Genomic DNA, 16,962 nt, shown 5'->3' on the forward strand with positions numbered 1-16,962 from the left:
CCGTGTGACGCCGGCATGAGAGGTTCTGGTCTTTGCACATGCACGCATTGGTCGCACTGGCTGGAAGGGGCATTCACATCCCGTTTCCCTGTCCATATGGTGCAGGTTTTTATATCTTTGCCGGTCTCTGTCCTGTACTTTCTATTAGCACAATTTTTGCATAATAAAAATATTTAAAATTTACTATTTGTTGGGTTTTTTGTTCTTCTATTCCTCCTGTGTTTATATGTTGTTTGAAGAATTTACCAACCCGGAGGTCACTATCGAGTGTCACTCCGGTGTGTCCATTTAATTCTATGGCCATTTTTAAATTTTTTTAACCTTCGCAGCATGCTGGCCTCAGATTACATTGCTAAATCCTGGTGACAAATTCCTTTTAACAAAGCAGTTCTTAAAATATTAATATATTAAGTAAATGCTATTAATGCAATTCCGCAATTAACTGAGCGTGTGTTAATGGCAAGAGCTATACAACTAAATATGCAAAGTGAAAATAGACCAGAATGGTCAGTGTAAATACTCACATTTGTAGTAAAGCTAATTAAAATTTATATAATAGAAATAACACATAGAAACCTACAAGCATTACTCACCTCTGCAGCGTAGATCTTGCAGAGTTAATACATTCTCCTCCTCCTATGGTGTCAAGTAACTGGACTGGACTTAGCGGGACTTCACAGGGACTTCCTTTTCCATTAGTCCGGTCAGTTCCAAGCTCTGTATCCACTTCTGACATCACAGAATTGGTCCCTAAATAACGGTTTTATTAAAAAAAATATTGTTGAAAAATATTTGAATATTGAAACATATATCAAATATTTCTCATCGCCACCAATCAGATAATATCATGCTTTGGGAACATTGGCAGGCATTTAGTAGAACTGCTGAAATTGGATGCTATGGGTTACTGCTCAGCTATTTTGGCTGCACTGGTTTTAAAACTCACGACCCTTAGGCTATGTGCCCACGGGACTACGTACCCACAGATTTTGCCGCGGAAAACCTGCGGATTTATCTGGATTTTCTAGATAAATCCACAGGTTTTAGCAAGTACAGAAACTCCCCATGTTATCCTATGGGACATGGGGAGTGCTGTGTCCATGCTGCGCTATGTGAGTCTGTGGAATATGCTGTGGATGTCCCCCGCGGCCGCACGTAACTGCATGTCAATTATTCCTGCGGAAATATCTGCGGAAGTTCCAGCCCTCCACTATGGAGATAGAGGCCTGGACTTCCGCAGGTAAGTCGTACGAATGTCCGCAGGTTTACCGCAGATATTTCACTGGAATCCTGCAGCTATGTACAGCTGCGGATTCCGGGTAGCTGCTGCGGGAAACCTGCGGACGTACCTGCAGCTATATCCACGAGCACATAGTCCCATGGGCACATAGCCTTACATAATGCACTTTTACACACTATGGAAAACCATAAACGTTGATTCTAAACTATTGAGGTCACGTAAGGGTTTCATGGGGGAAGCAGATATATATAATTTTCTGCATCAAATTGCTATTAACTGCAGTAAGCAAACTGCAGCTACGAAAGGAAGTCGAGAATACAATGCGAGGGGACAACGAGAGTCAATGTCTTAACATCTGTCAGCACGTCATTCAGAGAATCAGGTGCTGATATTCAATACTCAAACCACTGAAATATTAATTACCTTCCAGTCTGAGCAGCTCCTCGCTCGTAATGGCAGCCGGCTCACTCTCATCCGACACAGATGCCACTTGAAGTACCTGAATACATGACACAGACGTTATTTAACAACCAATTTGGACATGACACATAGTTGGGTTTTTTTGTGAGCTTTTAAAGCAGCACGCCACTGTATTTTTATTTCACCTCTGGCCCACTGTTATATACTCCCCTGCTGCAGTCTTCATCTGTTTCCAGCGTCGCTCCAGTCGGTCTCCGGCGATTTGTGACCTGCCGGCAGCTCCAGTGTTTAAAAAGGAGAGCACTGGAGGTCACAAATCAATGTAACTCTATGGGAGCCTCGTTCTGGCACTCAGACTTGCATTGAGTGCTTGTGATGTAACGTCTAACTTCCAGCCAGTCAAAAGTTATGGGCACAATATGGCGCCGCAGGGCAGAACAGTGCCAAAAAAAAAACAACAGGTGAAGCCAGCGGAGGGAGAGTATAGGGCCAGGGACAGTTAACTAGGGCAGTGACTAAGTATCCCTATCTGTTTTTTTTTATTATATTACAAAAATATATGTGAATCTAACAAAATAATCAGGTGGAAGATGAGCTGTCCAGCTCCTTTCACAGAGTGCTTGTTCTGTGTGGCGGCCATTGTTGTGGTGGTTTTGTGTCGGTGGGGAGGTGTGCCCTGGAGTCTTGGGGACTCTGCCTTGCATCATGCGTGTTGTGAGGTATCAAGTCACCTGCCCTGCTGGTGCACCATCACTGCAGCAGTGGTGGGCGCACAGCACTGTACCTTTAAGGCTTCAATGAGTAGGGACCCACTCAGAGGTTTGCTGTGACGTGGCAGTGGGCTTCATTCAGTCTGATCAGAATGTTATACCAAGAACATCATGTTCAGGTGCATACATTTTTGCCTGGCGGCATTAGATCAAAGTATGATTTTTGGATGTGCGGTTCATGTCTTTTTCTACAGCTATGGAATAAAATAATCAGGTTTACTAATTAAGTAATCTAACACCCCCCTGATGCCTTGTATGTGTAAGTACAACAAAAGCCATGTCAACACAGGGGTCACCTCCCAGCTGACCTTGCCGATTAGCCTAGATGTGTGCATACTATGGGGAGGGCTACTTTATAGTTCTGTTCAGTGGCAAGTCCCTTGGCGATCTAAAGGCCCCTTTACACACTGAGGCTTTCTAGCGATCCCACCAGCGATCTCGACCTGTCCGGGACCGCTGGAAAGTCTCTAACAGTCGCTGGTGAGCTGTCAAACAGGCAGATCTGGCCAACGACGCAGCAGCGATACGGACCTGCAGAACGACCTCACTGGAAAGGGAACGCTAGTACGCCTATGGGCTGGGTCGCTAACGATGTCGTTGTAACGGTGTAAAACACACCGATACAATCTGTGCAGCGGGAAACAAAGGACCAAAGAATGGTCCTGAACGATTTGTAGCGATCAGCGACCTCACAGCGGGGGCCAGGTCGCTGATGCGTGTCACACGCTGCAATGTCGATGGGGAGGTCGCTATTACATCACAAAACTGGTGACGTTACAGTGATATCGCTAGCGATGTTGCAGTGTGTAAAGGGGCCTTAAGGGTGTATACATGGGTCTGTACAGATACCATGTGAATGGTAACTTGGACATCAATTAGAGAACAAAGGTGGTCACATAAACAACCTAATGTGTCTGGTCAGCCTAACACATTTAAACAATTTCATTTTTTTCGGACAGGCTTATAAATACACTAATATGTAAACTGGCGCAGTATTATTCCACTTAAAGGGAACTTGTCAGGTCAGAATTCCCTATCTGAAAGGGTAATGTTCACACAATGTCTAAGAACAAAAAGACAGAGGTCTCTTTCCTGAAGTGGCTTCACATGCATATTTGCCATCATTTTTATGTGGCGGCTCTGCCATTAGCATTATATCCTTATACTTTCAACTATAAAGAGGGGCAGTTATGTATCGATGCTGCCCAAAGAGTAAATATGTTAATTCTTTTAATGGTTTACGAATCCTGAAGCAGTTAAAAGAAGTAAAGGACTGGACATGTGCACAGCAAGACATTTTTACATTGCTGCTAGGTATGTTCATTGTTTATGGTGGTTTTGTGATGCGTGCATCTGACCTGTGTCAAGGCAGATGAGGCTAGGGATAATAATTAGCATCCAGATCATGTCTGTGTAATAGGTATAACTCAAAGGTGAAAACATTGTGATCACACTGCACCCCGCTCTGTTCCATTCATCGGGGTGCAGCACTGAGTAATCACGGCTGTTCTACAATCATGCAAACCAAGTGGGATGTCAATCAACTGAACAGTAGCCATGATTGGAGTACAGCGTGACTGCCACGTTGCTTGCGCCCCACATTGACTGGAAAGGAGCAGAACACCGTTCCATTAACTGCTTTGGGCTACCTATACACTGACATGCACTGGAAACTAATTATTACCCCTAACCTGCTCTTTGCTTAGACAGGAAATTGTGACCTGACAGGTTCCCTTTAAAGAGGTTGTTTCACTGTCAGATCTTTAGAAGTACACATTACCACGGCCTCCCAGTTTCTGCTTGCGAGGGGGCAGTGCTCACCGAATGACACAGTTTGGAATAATAGCAGTTACATTATTGCTTCATACTGAGCGCTCCCCAATGCTGCAATAACATCGCAGGAGCACAAGGACACAAAAGTTGTCCAGATCATGCACTATAGTCAGTTTTTAGATCAACACTAACAAGATGTATTAAAAAGAGCTTGTAAGCACAGCACATGCACAGGCACCACTGCTAGACTGCAGCAATGGCGATAACCTATGCAGCAAGCAGTGAACCATAACATTAAAAATCCCTTTGAACTCTAATTAGAAGTAAATTACAAAGTTGTTCGTTTTTCACGAACAGTTAACAATTGTAACCATTTAACCCATTAAAGGGAACCTGTCACCAGATTTTTCCCTATTAAACAAAAAATATCACCTTCTGCAGCTCCTGGGCTGTATTCTATGAAGGTGCACCTTGTTGCTAGCCCCCTTTCAGACCTCCAAAACAACTTTATAAAATATTACCTTTTCGTATGCAAATGAGTTTGGTTGGCCAGATGGGAGGGCTCTATTTCGCCTTCTGTCCCCCCTCCTGCCGCTGTTCACCGTCCCCCTGTCTTGATTTGCATGGATGACGACGACCCTGTCATCCTCCACGCTGATGCTGAAGTCTCGTGCAGGCGCAGTTAGCAGAGGCCACTATCACAGGCCTGAGCAGAAACTTTCCCTGCGCGCGCCGGTGATGTATTTGCGCAGGCTTGAGATTATGGGCGGCACTGTGCATGACCTGACCAGCGTCATCCTAGCACCCGCCCATAATCTCGTGCCTGCGCATCCATACAAATCAAGACTGGGGGAAGGCGAACAGCGGCAGAAGGGGGACAGAAGGCGAAATAGAGCCCGCCCATATGGCCAACCAAACTAATTTGCATACGAAAAGGTGATATTTAATAAAGTTGTTTTGGAGGTCTGAAAAGTGGGCCAAGGTGCACCTTCATAGAATTCAGCCCAGGAGCTGCAGAAGGTGATACTTTTTGTTTAATAGGGAAAAATCTGGTGACCGGTTCCCTTTAACCCCTGGGTGATTTTCCGTTTTTTTCTTTTTTGCTCCCCTTCCTCCGAGAGCCGTAACTTTATTTAATTTCTCCATCAATTTTACCATATAAGGGCTTGATTTTTGCGGGACCAGCTGTACTTCTAAATGAAACCATGAATAGTGTACTGGAAAACAGCAAAAAAAAAAAGTGATTTCACAATATTTTTGGGATATTTTAATCACAGTGTTCAGTATTTGGTAAAATTAATCCGTTGGTGTGATGTCTCAGATCGGTGCGAGTTCGTAGACATCAAACATGTAGAGGTTTATTTTTATCTAAGGGGTTAAAAAAATTAACAAGTTTGTCCAAAAAAGATGCCGCACTTTTTGCGCCATTTTCCGAAACCCGTAGTGTTCTCATTTTTCAGGATCTATGGCTCAGTGATGGCTTATTTTTTGCGACTCGAGCTGACATTTGTAATGGTACCATTTTTGCGCAGATGCTACGTTTTGATCGCCTGTTATTGCATTTTGCTCAAAATTTGTGGCGACCAAAAAACATAATTTTGGCGTTTGGATTTTTTTTGTCGCTACACCGTTTACCGATCAGATTAATTGATTTTATATTTTGATATATCGGGTATTTTTGAACGCGGCAATACCAAATGTGCCACGGCACGTGGCGGGGATTAACCTCACCCGATCCACAGCGTACCCAGTACATCATGTGTCGTGAAGAGGTTAATAAGACATCCCCTTTTAAGAATTTTTTATCTTGTACACAGATTTTAGAACAAAAAACATATAATTCTCATTTGGACAAGTTGCCCTAAAGAGAAACATTTTTATTTTAGAATGTAATTTTTCCCTGACAAAATCCCTTTAAATGTATTATGTACTTAAGGCCCTGTGGGCACTAAAAAATGGAATTTTCTTAAGAAAATGCCGCAGGCTCGTAAAGATTTCCGCACCTGCGGAAAAAAACCGCTAAAAAATCCGCACCGAAATCCGCATGTGGTATGTTGCATATTTTTGCGGAATTGCCGCAGGTTGTTCCATGCGGGATTTCACAATTCTCCCTGCTCCTGCTGTCCGTGGTGCTGAAGTCTCTGGGCTTTGCTTTTGTCCCGCGCGGCTGCCTCCGGCGTTCTGCTGTTTGCCGGTCAGCTGTGCACTGCATAACTGCATATGCATTAGCCGGCCTGCAAGCAGGAGAGCAGTGTCCGGAGGCAACCTCGCAGGTGAAGGGGAGTATAAGATCAGCAGTGACTTCAGTCAGCTGATGTGCAGTGACAGTGGGAGTCCTCCACCTGTCACTGCAAAGCACATCAGTGAAGTCACCGCTGATCCCGGTGGCTCACTTCACTTGCGTCCTGACCCTCACAGTGAGCAGTCATGGTCTATGGCGCTCACTGAGTGCCAGGTGTAGCAGAGCTGGAAGCGTCGTGGAACATCTTGTGGATTACGTCGGACCTGGAGGGCTGTTATTAGGGGTTAATAAAGTGGTGACAGAGGGTGCTTTTTTGTCTTATTTCAAATAAAGGATTTTTGGGGTGTTTGTGCTTATTTACTTTCACTTACAGTTTAGTGATGAGTGGGGTGTCATATAGACTCCTGCCATCACTAAACTAGGACTTAGTGGCAGCTATGGGCTGCTGCTATTAACTCCTTTCATTACCCCGATTGCCACCGCATCACGGCAACGGGAAGAGCCGGAAAAGTCTGGGACTGTCGCATCTAATGGATGCGGCAATTCCGGGCGGCTGCTGGCTGATATTTTTAGGCTGGGGGGCTCCCCATAACGTGGGTCTCCCCAGCCTGAGAATACCAGCCCCCCCAGCTGTGAGGCGTTATCCTGGCTGGTTATCAAAATTGGGGTGACAGCACGACATTTTTTTTATTTCTTTATTTTACTGTACGCTACAGACCCACCCACCGGCGTCTGTGATTGGTTGCACTGAGACAGCTGTCACTCAGCGTGGGGGTTTGTCTGCCTGCAACCAATCACAGCCACCGGTGAGCAGGAAAGGAGTGAATACGAGATGGAATAATGAGCCGGCTCTGGAAGATGAAAAAGCCGCCGCGGGAGCAGTGTGACAGCCGCTCGGTCATCGGTGAGTATGAAGCGCTTGCTCCTACCCCTTTGGGCAAGATTCTGTTCCCAATACACTTTATATGGGTAGCAGCATCTGGCCAGATACCGGGGATCAATCCTCCGCCGACCCAGAGTCAGCGGGTGATTGATCTGCCAGCCCTCGAAACCGCAGGGATCTGCGGAAAAGAAGTGACATGCAATTGTTTTTGCTGCAGGAATCCCGCAGCAAAACATGCAGCTGTCAAAATCCGCATAGTGCGCACAGCATTTTTTTTTTCCATATGATTTGCTGGTGAATCACTGCAGAGATGTTATGAACATTTTCTGCAGCGAAACATACAGCAAATCCGCGGGTAATCCGCAGGAAATTCCGTCTAGTGAACACAGGGCCTTACACATTGAGTATTAGATGTACGTTCTGATTTTGAGTCTTTTCGTTGGTGGGGGTCATCATTTTGTGGCACTTTGTAATATATATTGCAAATTCTCCACCTGCACTTGGGGAGCCGCCTTCTTTACTGCTTTCCTGTTCTCAGTATAGCTTTTGGCATCGCAGCATGTGAACAGAGCTGTCCATCGGCCTCCTCCAACAGACAAACAGCTTTCCCATGCGTAATGCTTTTTGAGTTGGAAAATGAAGAAGATTTTTCTTTTATATTTAGTAAAATGACCAGCCCCTTTAATGAGTAATAAAACTTTTTTTTTTCTTCATTACTGTTTCCAGCATGGAAAGTTAAGGGTACTTCTCACATAGCGAGATCGCTGCTGAGTCACAGGTTTTGTGACGTACCAGTGACCTCATCAGCGACCTCGTTATATGTGACACTAAGCAGTGACCTGGCCCCTGCTGTGAAATCGCTGATCGCTACACACTGCTCTGGTTCATTTTTTGCTCGTTGCTCTCCTGCTGTGAAGCACACATCGCTGAGTGTGACAACGAGAGAGCAACGATCTGAATGTGCAGGGGAGCAGGGAGCCGGCTTCCGCGGACGCTGGTAACCAAGGTACACATCGGGTAACCAAGCAAAGGCTTTGCTTGGATACCAGATATTTACCTTGGTTACCAGCATCCGCAGCTGCTAGAAGCCAGCTGCCTGCTCCCTGCACACGTAGCCAAGGTACACATCGGGTAACTAAGCGAAGCGCTTTGCTTAGTAACCCGATGTGTACCCTGGCTACGAGTGCAGGGAGCCAGTGCTAAGCGGTGTGCGTAACCAGTGTAAATATCGGGTAACCAAGCAAAGCATTTTGCTTAGTTACCAGATATTTACCTTCGTTACCAAGCGCAGCATCGTTTCCACGAGTCGCTGCTGGCTGGTGGCTGGTCACTGGTCACTGGTGAGATCTGCCTGATTTACAGCTCACCAGCGACGCACCAGCGATCCTGACCAGGTGATATCGTGGTCGGAATCGCTGGTACGTCGTTTAGTGAGATGGTACCCTTCTATAAGTTTCTAATGAAACTGATTAGGCAATTCAGCTTTTTTCCTGTTCAAAAATGTAATCAAATTGACCTCCAAGTCCCCTAGATTTCTGCAGGTTTTTCCTATTGTAATGTAACACCCACACTCATTGTCTATGCAATTGGAGTAGATTGTGTCTGCTGACTGAGGGAATGGCACCTATCTAGTCTTCTTGTTCCTTACAAAGATAATGCGCTGTCTCCTCTGAGAGCTCTGCTGCTTAGCTCACTGGGTCCTTTATTCCGACATGGCACTATGAGTGAGAGGTGCCAGCACAGCAGCAAGTGAGGCGCGCCGGAGAAACAAAAGATTCGCTGTTCTCTCGCTACTGTGCAAAAGTGCAATACGAGAATGCATGAGACAGCATTAAAGGGAACTTGTCAGGTGCAATATACACCCACAACCATGAGCAGTTCTGGGTGAATATTTCTAATCCCTGCCTAAAGGCCCAGTCACACTAAACAACTTACCAGCGATCCTAACAACGATACAACCTGATAGCAACTTACCAGCGATCCCTAGGAGGTCGCTGGTGAGATGTCACACTAAGCGGCGTTCCAGCGATCCCACCAGCAACCTGACCTGGTAGGGATCGCTGGAGCGTCGCTACACATGGAAGCATGCTGCGCTTGGTAACTAAGGTAAATATCGGGTAACCAATTCGATATTTACCTTGGTTACCAGCGCACACCGCTTAGCGCTGGCTCCCTGCACACCTAGCCACAGTACACATCGGGTTAATTACCCGATGTGTACTCTGCTACGTGTGCAGGCAGCAGGAGCCGGCTTCTGCGGATGCTGGTAACCACGGTAAACATTGGGTAACCAAGAAGCCCTTCTCTTGGTGACCCGATATTTACCTTCGTTACCAGCGTCCGCAACGCTCACACTGCCAGTGCCGGCTCCCTGTTCCCTGCACTCCTAGCCACAGTACACATCGGGTTAATTACCCGATGTGTAGTCTGGCTACGTGTGCAGAGAGCAGGGAGCCGGCACTGACAGCTGAGAGCGGCGGACTCTGGTAACGAAGGTAAATATCGGGTAACCAAGGGAAGGGCTTCTTGGTTACCCGCTGTTTACGGTGGTTACCAGCGTCCGCAGAAGCCGGCTCCCTGCTGCCTGCACATTCAGTTGTTGCTCTCCCGCTGTGAAGCACACACCGCTGTGTGTGACAGCGAGAGAGCAACAACTAAAAAATGGCCGAGGACATTCAGCAACAACCAGCGACCTCACAGCAGGGGCCAGGTTGTTGCTGGATGTCACACTAAGCAACATCGCTAACAAGTTGTGCATCATAAGCGATGTTGCTAGCGATGTTGCTTAGTGTGACGGTACCTTAACTGTCCCTGTATCTAGCAGCATAGATAAAGAGATCTTTAGAAAAAGTATTTCTAAAGATCCATTATGATATGCTAATGAGGCCAGGGACTAGTCGCGTTACTGCACTCATTCCGCCCTCATAACATGTTAGCATGCCCACAGGGGTGTACTAACATGCTATTCAATGCCCATTGCCTAGTGTCATTAGCGGTGATGCGCGTACCTGTGTTCGTTGTCATTGCATCAGACGCTGGGCAGTGGACATGATTAGAAGTCACTGCACTTCCAGTCATGTGCACTAGACCTTTCTGAAGCCAAGACGTGTACACCCGGCTTCATAGTGCCCATGACTGGAAGTCCAAGGACCTGTGATAATACACACAGACGAAAACCAGCGTTGATTGCGGTGGCAGCAGAGAGGTAAGAGTAACCATGCCTCTGACACTGCGCATTCATTAGCATGTTAGCACTCTCACAGGGGCATGCTTACATGCTATGTGGGCCGACCAGCCAAGGGAAGTAACGCCCTTGTGACTAGGCCCTAGCCTCATTAGCATAAAAGATCTTTAGAAATACTTTTTGTAGAGATCTCTTTATCTATGCTAGTGTATACAGGGACGGTTAGGCAGGGATTAGCAATATAAACCCAGAACTGCTCATGGTTCTGGGTGCCTGTTGCACGTGACAAGTTTCCTTTCAACTGTGTTCAAACCTTGTATTTATGTTTTCTGCAATTGTAGTAAAACTGCAACATTTTGTAAAACAATTGTTAAATACAATGCAGCCACAACAGTCATACCCCACCGATATTTAAAGGGGTTATCAGGGACTTTGGTTATTTTTTCTTATGGAACTAAGCTCTTACAGACAGGTTGTTGCTAACTACGACAATCTCTGCTGGCTCAGAGCGATTCTCCTCCTTCTGGTGACGTCAAGTCGACAGAGCAGCTCCTTCTCTTCCACTCTGCTCCGTTGATGGGGCGCCTCTGCCGATGTCACGTTGAATGACAACTGGCACAGCCTAACAGAGCGATCTGATGCCCCATCAACAGAGCAGACCTGAAAAGAAGACGCTATGTTGACGTGTAAGTTCTTAGCCCCATAGGAAAAAATAAGCAAAGTCCCAGAAAGGCCCTTCAAATAACAAGAAAAGCATGGAGAAATCTTGGGGGTTGGCGGTATATAATATTTTTATATATATATATATATATATATATATATATATATATATATATATATATATATATATATATATATATATATATATATATATATATATATATATATATATATATAAATAAATAATATATAAATAAAGCTGAGTGTATGTGTGTATGTCCGCTAAAGGAATCCGCACTGTCGCATGTACAATCATGAAATTTTGCACAGATGCCGCATGTGACCCAGGGAGTATCGTAGACTATGTTTTGACAGAAAAATTGAACCCCGTGCTTTACAGTTAGCCTCTAAAATCCTGCCGCCATTAAACTGAATGGAGGTGGGAGCTATAGGTTATTAACCCCTTCAGCCCCGGTGCACTTTCCGTTTTTGCGTTTTTGTTTTTTGCTCCCCTTCTTCCGAGAGCCGTAACTTTTTTATTTTTCCGTCAATCTTGCCATATGAGGGCTTGTTTTTTGCGGGACAAGTTGTACTTTTAAATGAAACCATACGTTTTACCATATGGTGTACTGGAAAGCAGCAAAGAAATTCCAAGTGTGGAAAAATTGCAAAAAAAGTGTGATGGCACAATAGTTTTTGGGATGTTTTATTCACGGTGTTCACTATATGGTAAAACTGATGTATAGGTATGATGCCTGAGGTCGGTGCGAGTTTGTAGACACCAAACATGTATAGATTTATTTGTATCTAAGGGGTTAAAAATTCACAAGTTTGTCCAATAAAAGTGGCGCACGTTTTGTGCCATTTTCCGAAACACGTAGCGTTCTTATTTTTTGGGATCTATGGCTCAGTGACGGCTTATTTTTTGCGTCTCAAGCTGATGTTTCTAATGGTAGAATTTTTGCGCAGATGCTACGTTTTGATCGCCTGTTATTGCATTTTGCGTAAAACTTGCGGCGACCAAAAAAACGTAATTTTGGCGTTTGGAATTTTTTTGCCACTACGCCGTTTACCAATCAGATTAATTGATTTTATATTTTGATAGATCAGGCATTTCTGAACGCGGCGATACCAAATATGTGTATATTTATTTTTTTTAACCCTTTAATTTTCAATGGGGGGAAAGGGGGGTGATTTGAACTTAGGTTTTTTGTTTTTTTTAATTTTTTAAAACTTTTTTTTACTTTTATTTTATTTTACTAGTCCCCCTAGGGGGCTATAGCGATCAGCAATCCGATTGCTGATCGCTATCTGCTGATCACAGCTATACCGCTGTAAACAGCAGAAATAGTCACTTTCTTTTTTCCTCTGCTCCGTGCAGAGGAAGAATGAAAGTGAAACTTCGTACCAGCAGGCGTCATCACATGACCCTGTGCTACGATGGCAACCACCGAACGTCACGTGATCACTCACGTGCCGTCCGGAGGGGGCGGCGGTAAGTAGAAAACATGGCCGCACGCATATAGATCTCACTGCCAGACTTTGGCAGCGAGATCTAAGGGGTTAATGTTCCGGGTGGAATGTGATTCCACTCGGAACATGTAGGCACACATGTCATCTGTTGAAAACAGCTGATATGTGTGCCGATCCACGCCACCTGCCCGCGGCAGGGGGCGGGGCTTACCGGGACACGATCCATGACGGAAAGATCCGTCCATGGTCGTGAAGGGGTTAATAGTAACTGTCAGTGGTTGCTATAGGAACAAAATAAACTGTTAGTTGAAGCTTATGCGTGAGGTAATATGATGTCGGTGGAGAGATGGATAGAGAGACAGAAAAAGACAGACAGAGAGAGACAAACAGCCCGGGCAAAGAGACAGCCCGGGCAAAGAGACAGCCCGGGCAAAGAGACAGCCCGGGCAAAGAGACAGCCCGGGCAAAGAGACAGCCCGGGCAAAGAGACAGCCCGGGCAAAGAGACAGCCCGGGCAAAGAGACAGACACAGAGATGGAGACCGATAGACTGATACAAATACAGAGATAGAAATAGTCAGACAGAGACATAGACACAGACAGACAAGGAAAGAGACAGACAGAGACAGACAGACAGCGACACACAGAGAGACTGGGAGAGAGACAGAGAGACAGTTACTATCCCGGACACTACAGCTAGTGTATATATACACACATATAATAATATTATATATACACACATACATATACATACATACATACATACATACATAATATATAGATATATATATATATATATATATATATATATATATATATATATATATATTATATATATGTGTATGTATGTATGTATGTATGTATGTGTGTATATATCTATATTATATTATATTATATATATGTTTGGGGATTTGCGGTACTATAATCGTATTTTTGAACTGTAAAGAAGCCAAATCATCTTGTGAAGTCAATTACAAACTTTCATAACTTTCCAAGCTGGACACAACGAAGCACAAAGTTTAGTTACTCTTATTTTTACCACAGCAAAATATATATCATTGATGGTACCTGAACCTTACACACTGCTACTATACACGTTGAGACCTATGATAAAAAAAATGTTCAAAATATACAATGTGCAAATTGCTAGTATATTCTCACCAGTTGTCCAAATGTAGTAACTTTAATCCGTTTGAAAAGTTCATCTTTTTTATATCGGTAATCTGAGAAAAATAGAAGAAAAAAAATGTTTATTTTAACTCCTACAGTCTGAACAACCCTGAAAATGAATTATGGTAAAAGCTTATAGCATTGCTCAGAATTTAAAACACTCAATTGCAGGATTAGGCTCTGTTCACATGTTCACTTGGGATCAGTTTGCAATGGATCCATTATTAAAGAGATCCAACCACCAGGATTTTCATTTAAAAACTAAAGCCAGTGCTATATTGGAGATAGGATGTATACTTTCTGAAATGCAGGGAAATAAATTCACTGTTACTTGATTGATCAGTGCTACAGAATATCTAATAGGTGGGACGGGTTTTGCTAGTTATTCCTGCCCCTGTCTGCCTGCCTGTCCTTCCTCCCCCTCTTTATGTTATTACCGGGGGAGGAAGGAGGTAGGAAGGACAGAGGGAAGGAACGACAGGAATTTCACAAACTTTCCTTGCCTGTATTTCAGAAACTATATATCTGATCTCACAACTAAATGTATGTGTAGAATCAGCATGATGGTGCCAGTATAGCACTGGCTTTAGTTTTTATAGGAAAATCCTGGTGGTTGGTCCTCTTTAACCTAACTGATCTACAGTGCATTGGAGAGTCAGTATAAATCATTAATCCTATAGAAAGAAATTACTCTTTACATCTTGTAACAAATAGAATTCTTTATACAAGATAAAAAAAATTATATATATGAAAGCAACAATTAATAAAAAAAGAAAAATAACGATTGGTTCTACAAAAATTATTCTGGTGACCCAAAATATACCGCTTAAAAAGATGGTACTCTGTAGAATCAGTTATAGCCTCTACAATTCTCCAAAAAAAATAAAATATAGTGGATACAATCCAGTAGAAAAAACTCCATTGCACGTATTATTATACTATTATATAGTTCTATTAGGGACAGTGTTTTATCACATGTAGGATCCAAAAGCTTTCAATTTAGAGCAACGGACTTATTTTTTATAACTCGTGTTGTAGACAAAGTACTAATGGATCTGCTAAAGTGATGGCGTAACGGATGACTCTCTCTTGAGATCCATTTCCCATAGGCTTTACTTGTGTGTATATACATGATAAAGTAGATCTGTCTGCTGTCTGTTTGTTTGGGCAGACTGAAGGACAAAAAAGTTGGGTTGACAATTTTTTTAGAACTATACTAGGACTTCTGTTCAGCATATAGGTTTTTTTTTTTTTTTACTAATGCACTATTCCATATAGCGAAAAAAAACGAACCCAAATATATGCTGCCCAAAGGAGGAAAACTTGTCTCATCTGGTGAATGATGATCTATTGATGCATGTAACATGCATGCCAGGATCTTTCCTCTGTGACACAGTGAAAGAGTCAAAGACAGCATTCAGCTGTCAAGTCATCATCCAAGTCTCTTCTCGTGTCATACAGCGAATGCAAGAGGCTGTGCTATCAGGCTTAGAGAACAGGGAAACAGTCTTGACTCAGTAACAATACACAGCTAGCTTTTTTCTTTTTAAAGGGAAGGAAACCCATTTTTCATTGTCAGAACCCTGTCAAACAACTCTAAGCTTCTTGTACATCTTTGAATCCTTCGTAGCATGGAATCCACTAGATGAGGTTTTATTTACTTTTCCAGTGTAGCTGTGCACAACTATGAACAACAACAAAAATGCCGAAATTTCATTATTAACGTCCAAATGGACCTCTAGGTTAAGATGGATCAGTGATTGAGGTTGTATACCATAAATTTTTACAACAAAGAGGGCTGATAAAAAAGGAAAAACACAAAATATTAGCAATATTCTTCAATTCTAACAAGAAAAGCTTTCCATCTATGCAAGATAAATGATAAAATATACACAAATAACAAATTTAAAAGAAGATTCTGGAGGTTTGTACATCAAAAAGTACAATTAAGGCTAAGTTGGCCTTACAGGGAAAACGCAGAGTGACGTGCTTGTAAATTGACATGTAAAGGTAAAGATCACTGTAATGGCAGAAGAACAGAAATCCATTACCTGGTTCTGTCTGGCCTGATGCTTCATCAGAACTTTGTGACATTGCTGATGAATGGTTTACCGTATATATCCAAGCGTGGACGTTCTGGTCCGAATACTACTGACTCTACAGTTCTGTGAGCCCGTCAGGAATGGACCTTTCCGTCCCACATTCCCTCATTATGCCGTGCACAGACACAGTCCCAGCCATTGTGCTGGCTTTTATCAGATTTATAAACTTTCAGCCATCATATTCTCAGTTGTTCTCATAAGACAGAATTACTGTAGCAGAGGTTTGATTTCACATGGATAGAAGGTACCCTTACAAGGGGGTACAAAAGTGCCTATTCTAGTAAATCAAGAAGGTGTATATTATACGGCACATGGGACAGACAAAGATCTGTGTGTGCTCCACACAAGAGTATAAAAATAAAGAGAAATCTGATGAGCACAGAGGGAATTAAACTCTGGACAGCAACAAAACCGTATTTGTGCGGCTGCTACTGTGAAGACAGTGGAGAAGAAAGCGGAGGGGTAAGGTGAGATAAACTACCCAAATATTGTAATGTCCCCGTTTATCAGGCTAATGAAAATCATTGCTTCATAAGCCATTTTTATTACATAGAAATAATGGAGAAGGAGATGCCCTCTGGTGCCCTGCCAACATACCAGAATTGCCAACTTTTCTGTGTTGTTCTATATACTAGATGCAGTTAGGTCCAAAAATATTTGGACAGTGACCGAAGTTTTGGCATTTTAGCTGTTTACCACAGTATATTCAGTTACATAATCAAAATGGGCTTAAAGTGCAGACACTCAGCTGAGAGGACCCTGCCCGTGAGGGCTCACAGTCTACAGGGAATGGGTGAGGGTACAATAGGCGAGGACAGAGCTGGTTGCGCAGTGGTGTACTGGATTGAGGGTTATTGTAGGTTGTAAGCTTGTTGGAAGAGATGGGTCTTCAGGCTCCTCTTGAAGCTTTCCACAGTAGGGGAGAGTCTGATATGCTGAGGTAGAGCGTTCCAGAGTATGGGGGAGGGACAGGAAACATCTTGTACACGATTGTGGTTAGAGGAGATAAGAGAGAAGATCTTGTGAGGATCTGAGGTTGCGTGCAG

General features: G+C 43.6%; 1 protein-coding gene across 1 annotated transcript in view; it reads right to left on the reverse strand.

The window, feature by feature from the left end:
• CEP41 (centrosomal protein 41) overlaps positions 1 to 16,962 on the reverse strand; it is a 125,048-nt gene that overhangs the window by 34,774 nt on the left and 73,312 nt on the right. The window contains exons 4-6 of the mRNA XM_075345351.1: positions 13,806 to 13,867; positions 1,664 to 1,739; positions 594 to 750 (exon numbers count right to left, since the gene is read on the reverse strand). Of these exons, the coding sequence (XP_075201466.1) occupies positions 594 to 750; positions 1,664 to 1,739; positions 13,806 to 13,867 (295 nt within the window). The remainder of the gene's footprint in view (positions 1 to 593; positions 751 to 1,663; positions 1,740 to 13,805; positions 13,868 to 16,962) is intronic.

This window comes from Anomaloglossus baeobatrachus, chromosome 4, assembly GCF_048569485.1.
Source record: "Anomaloglossus baeobatrachus isolate aAnoBae1 chromosome 4, aAnoBae1.hap1, whole genome shotgun sequence".
Classification (NCBI taxonomy): Eukaryota; Metazoa; Chordata; class Amphibia; order Anura; family Aromobatidae; genus Anomaloglossus; species Anomaloglossus baeobatrachus.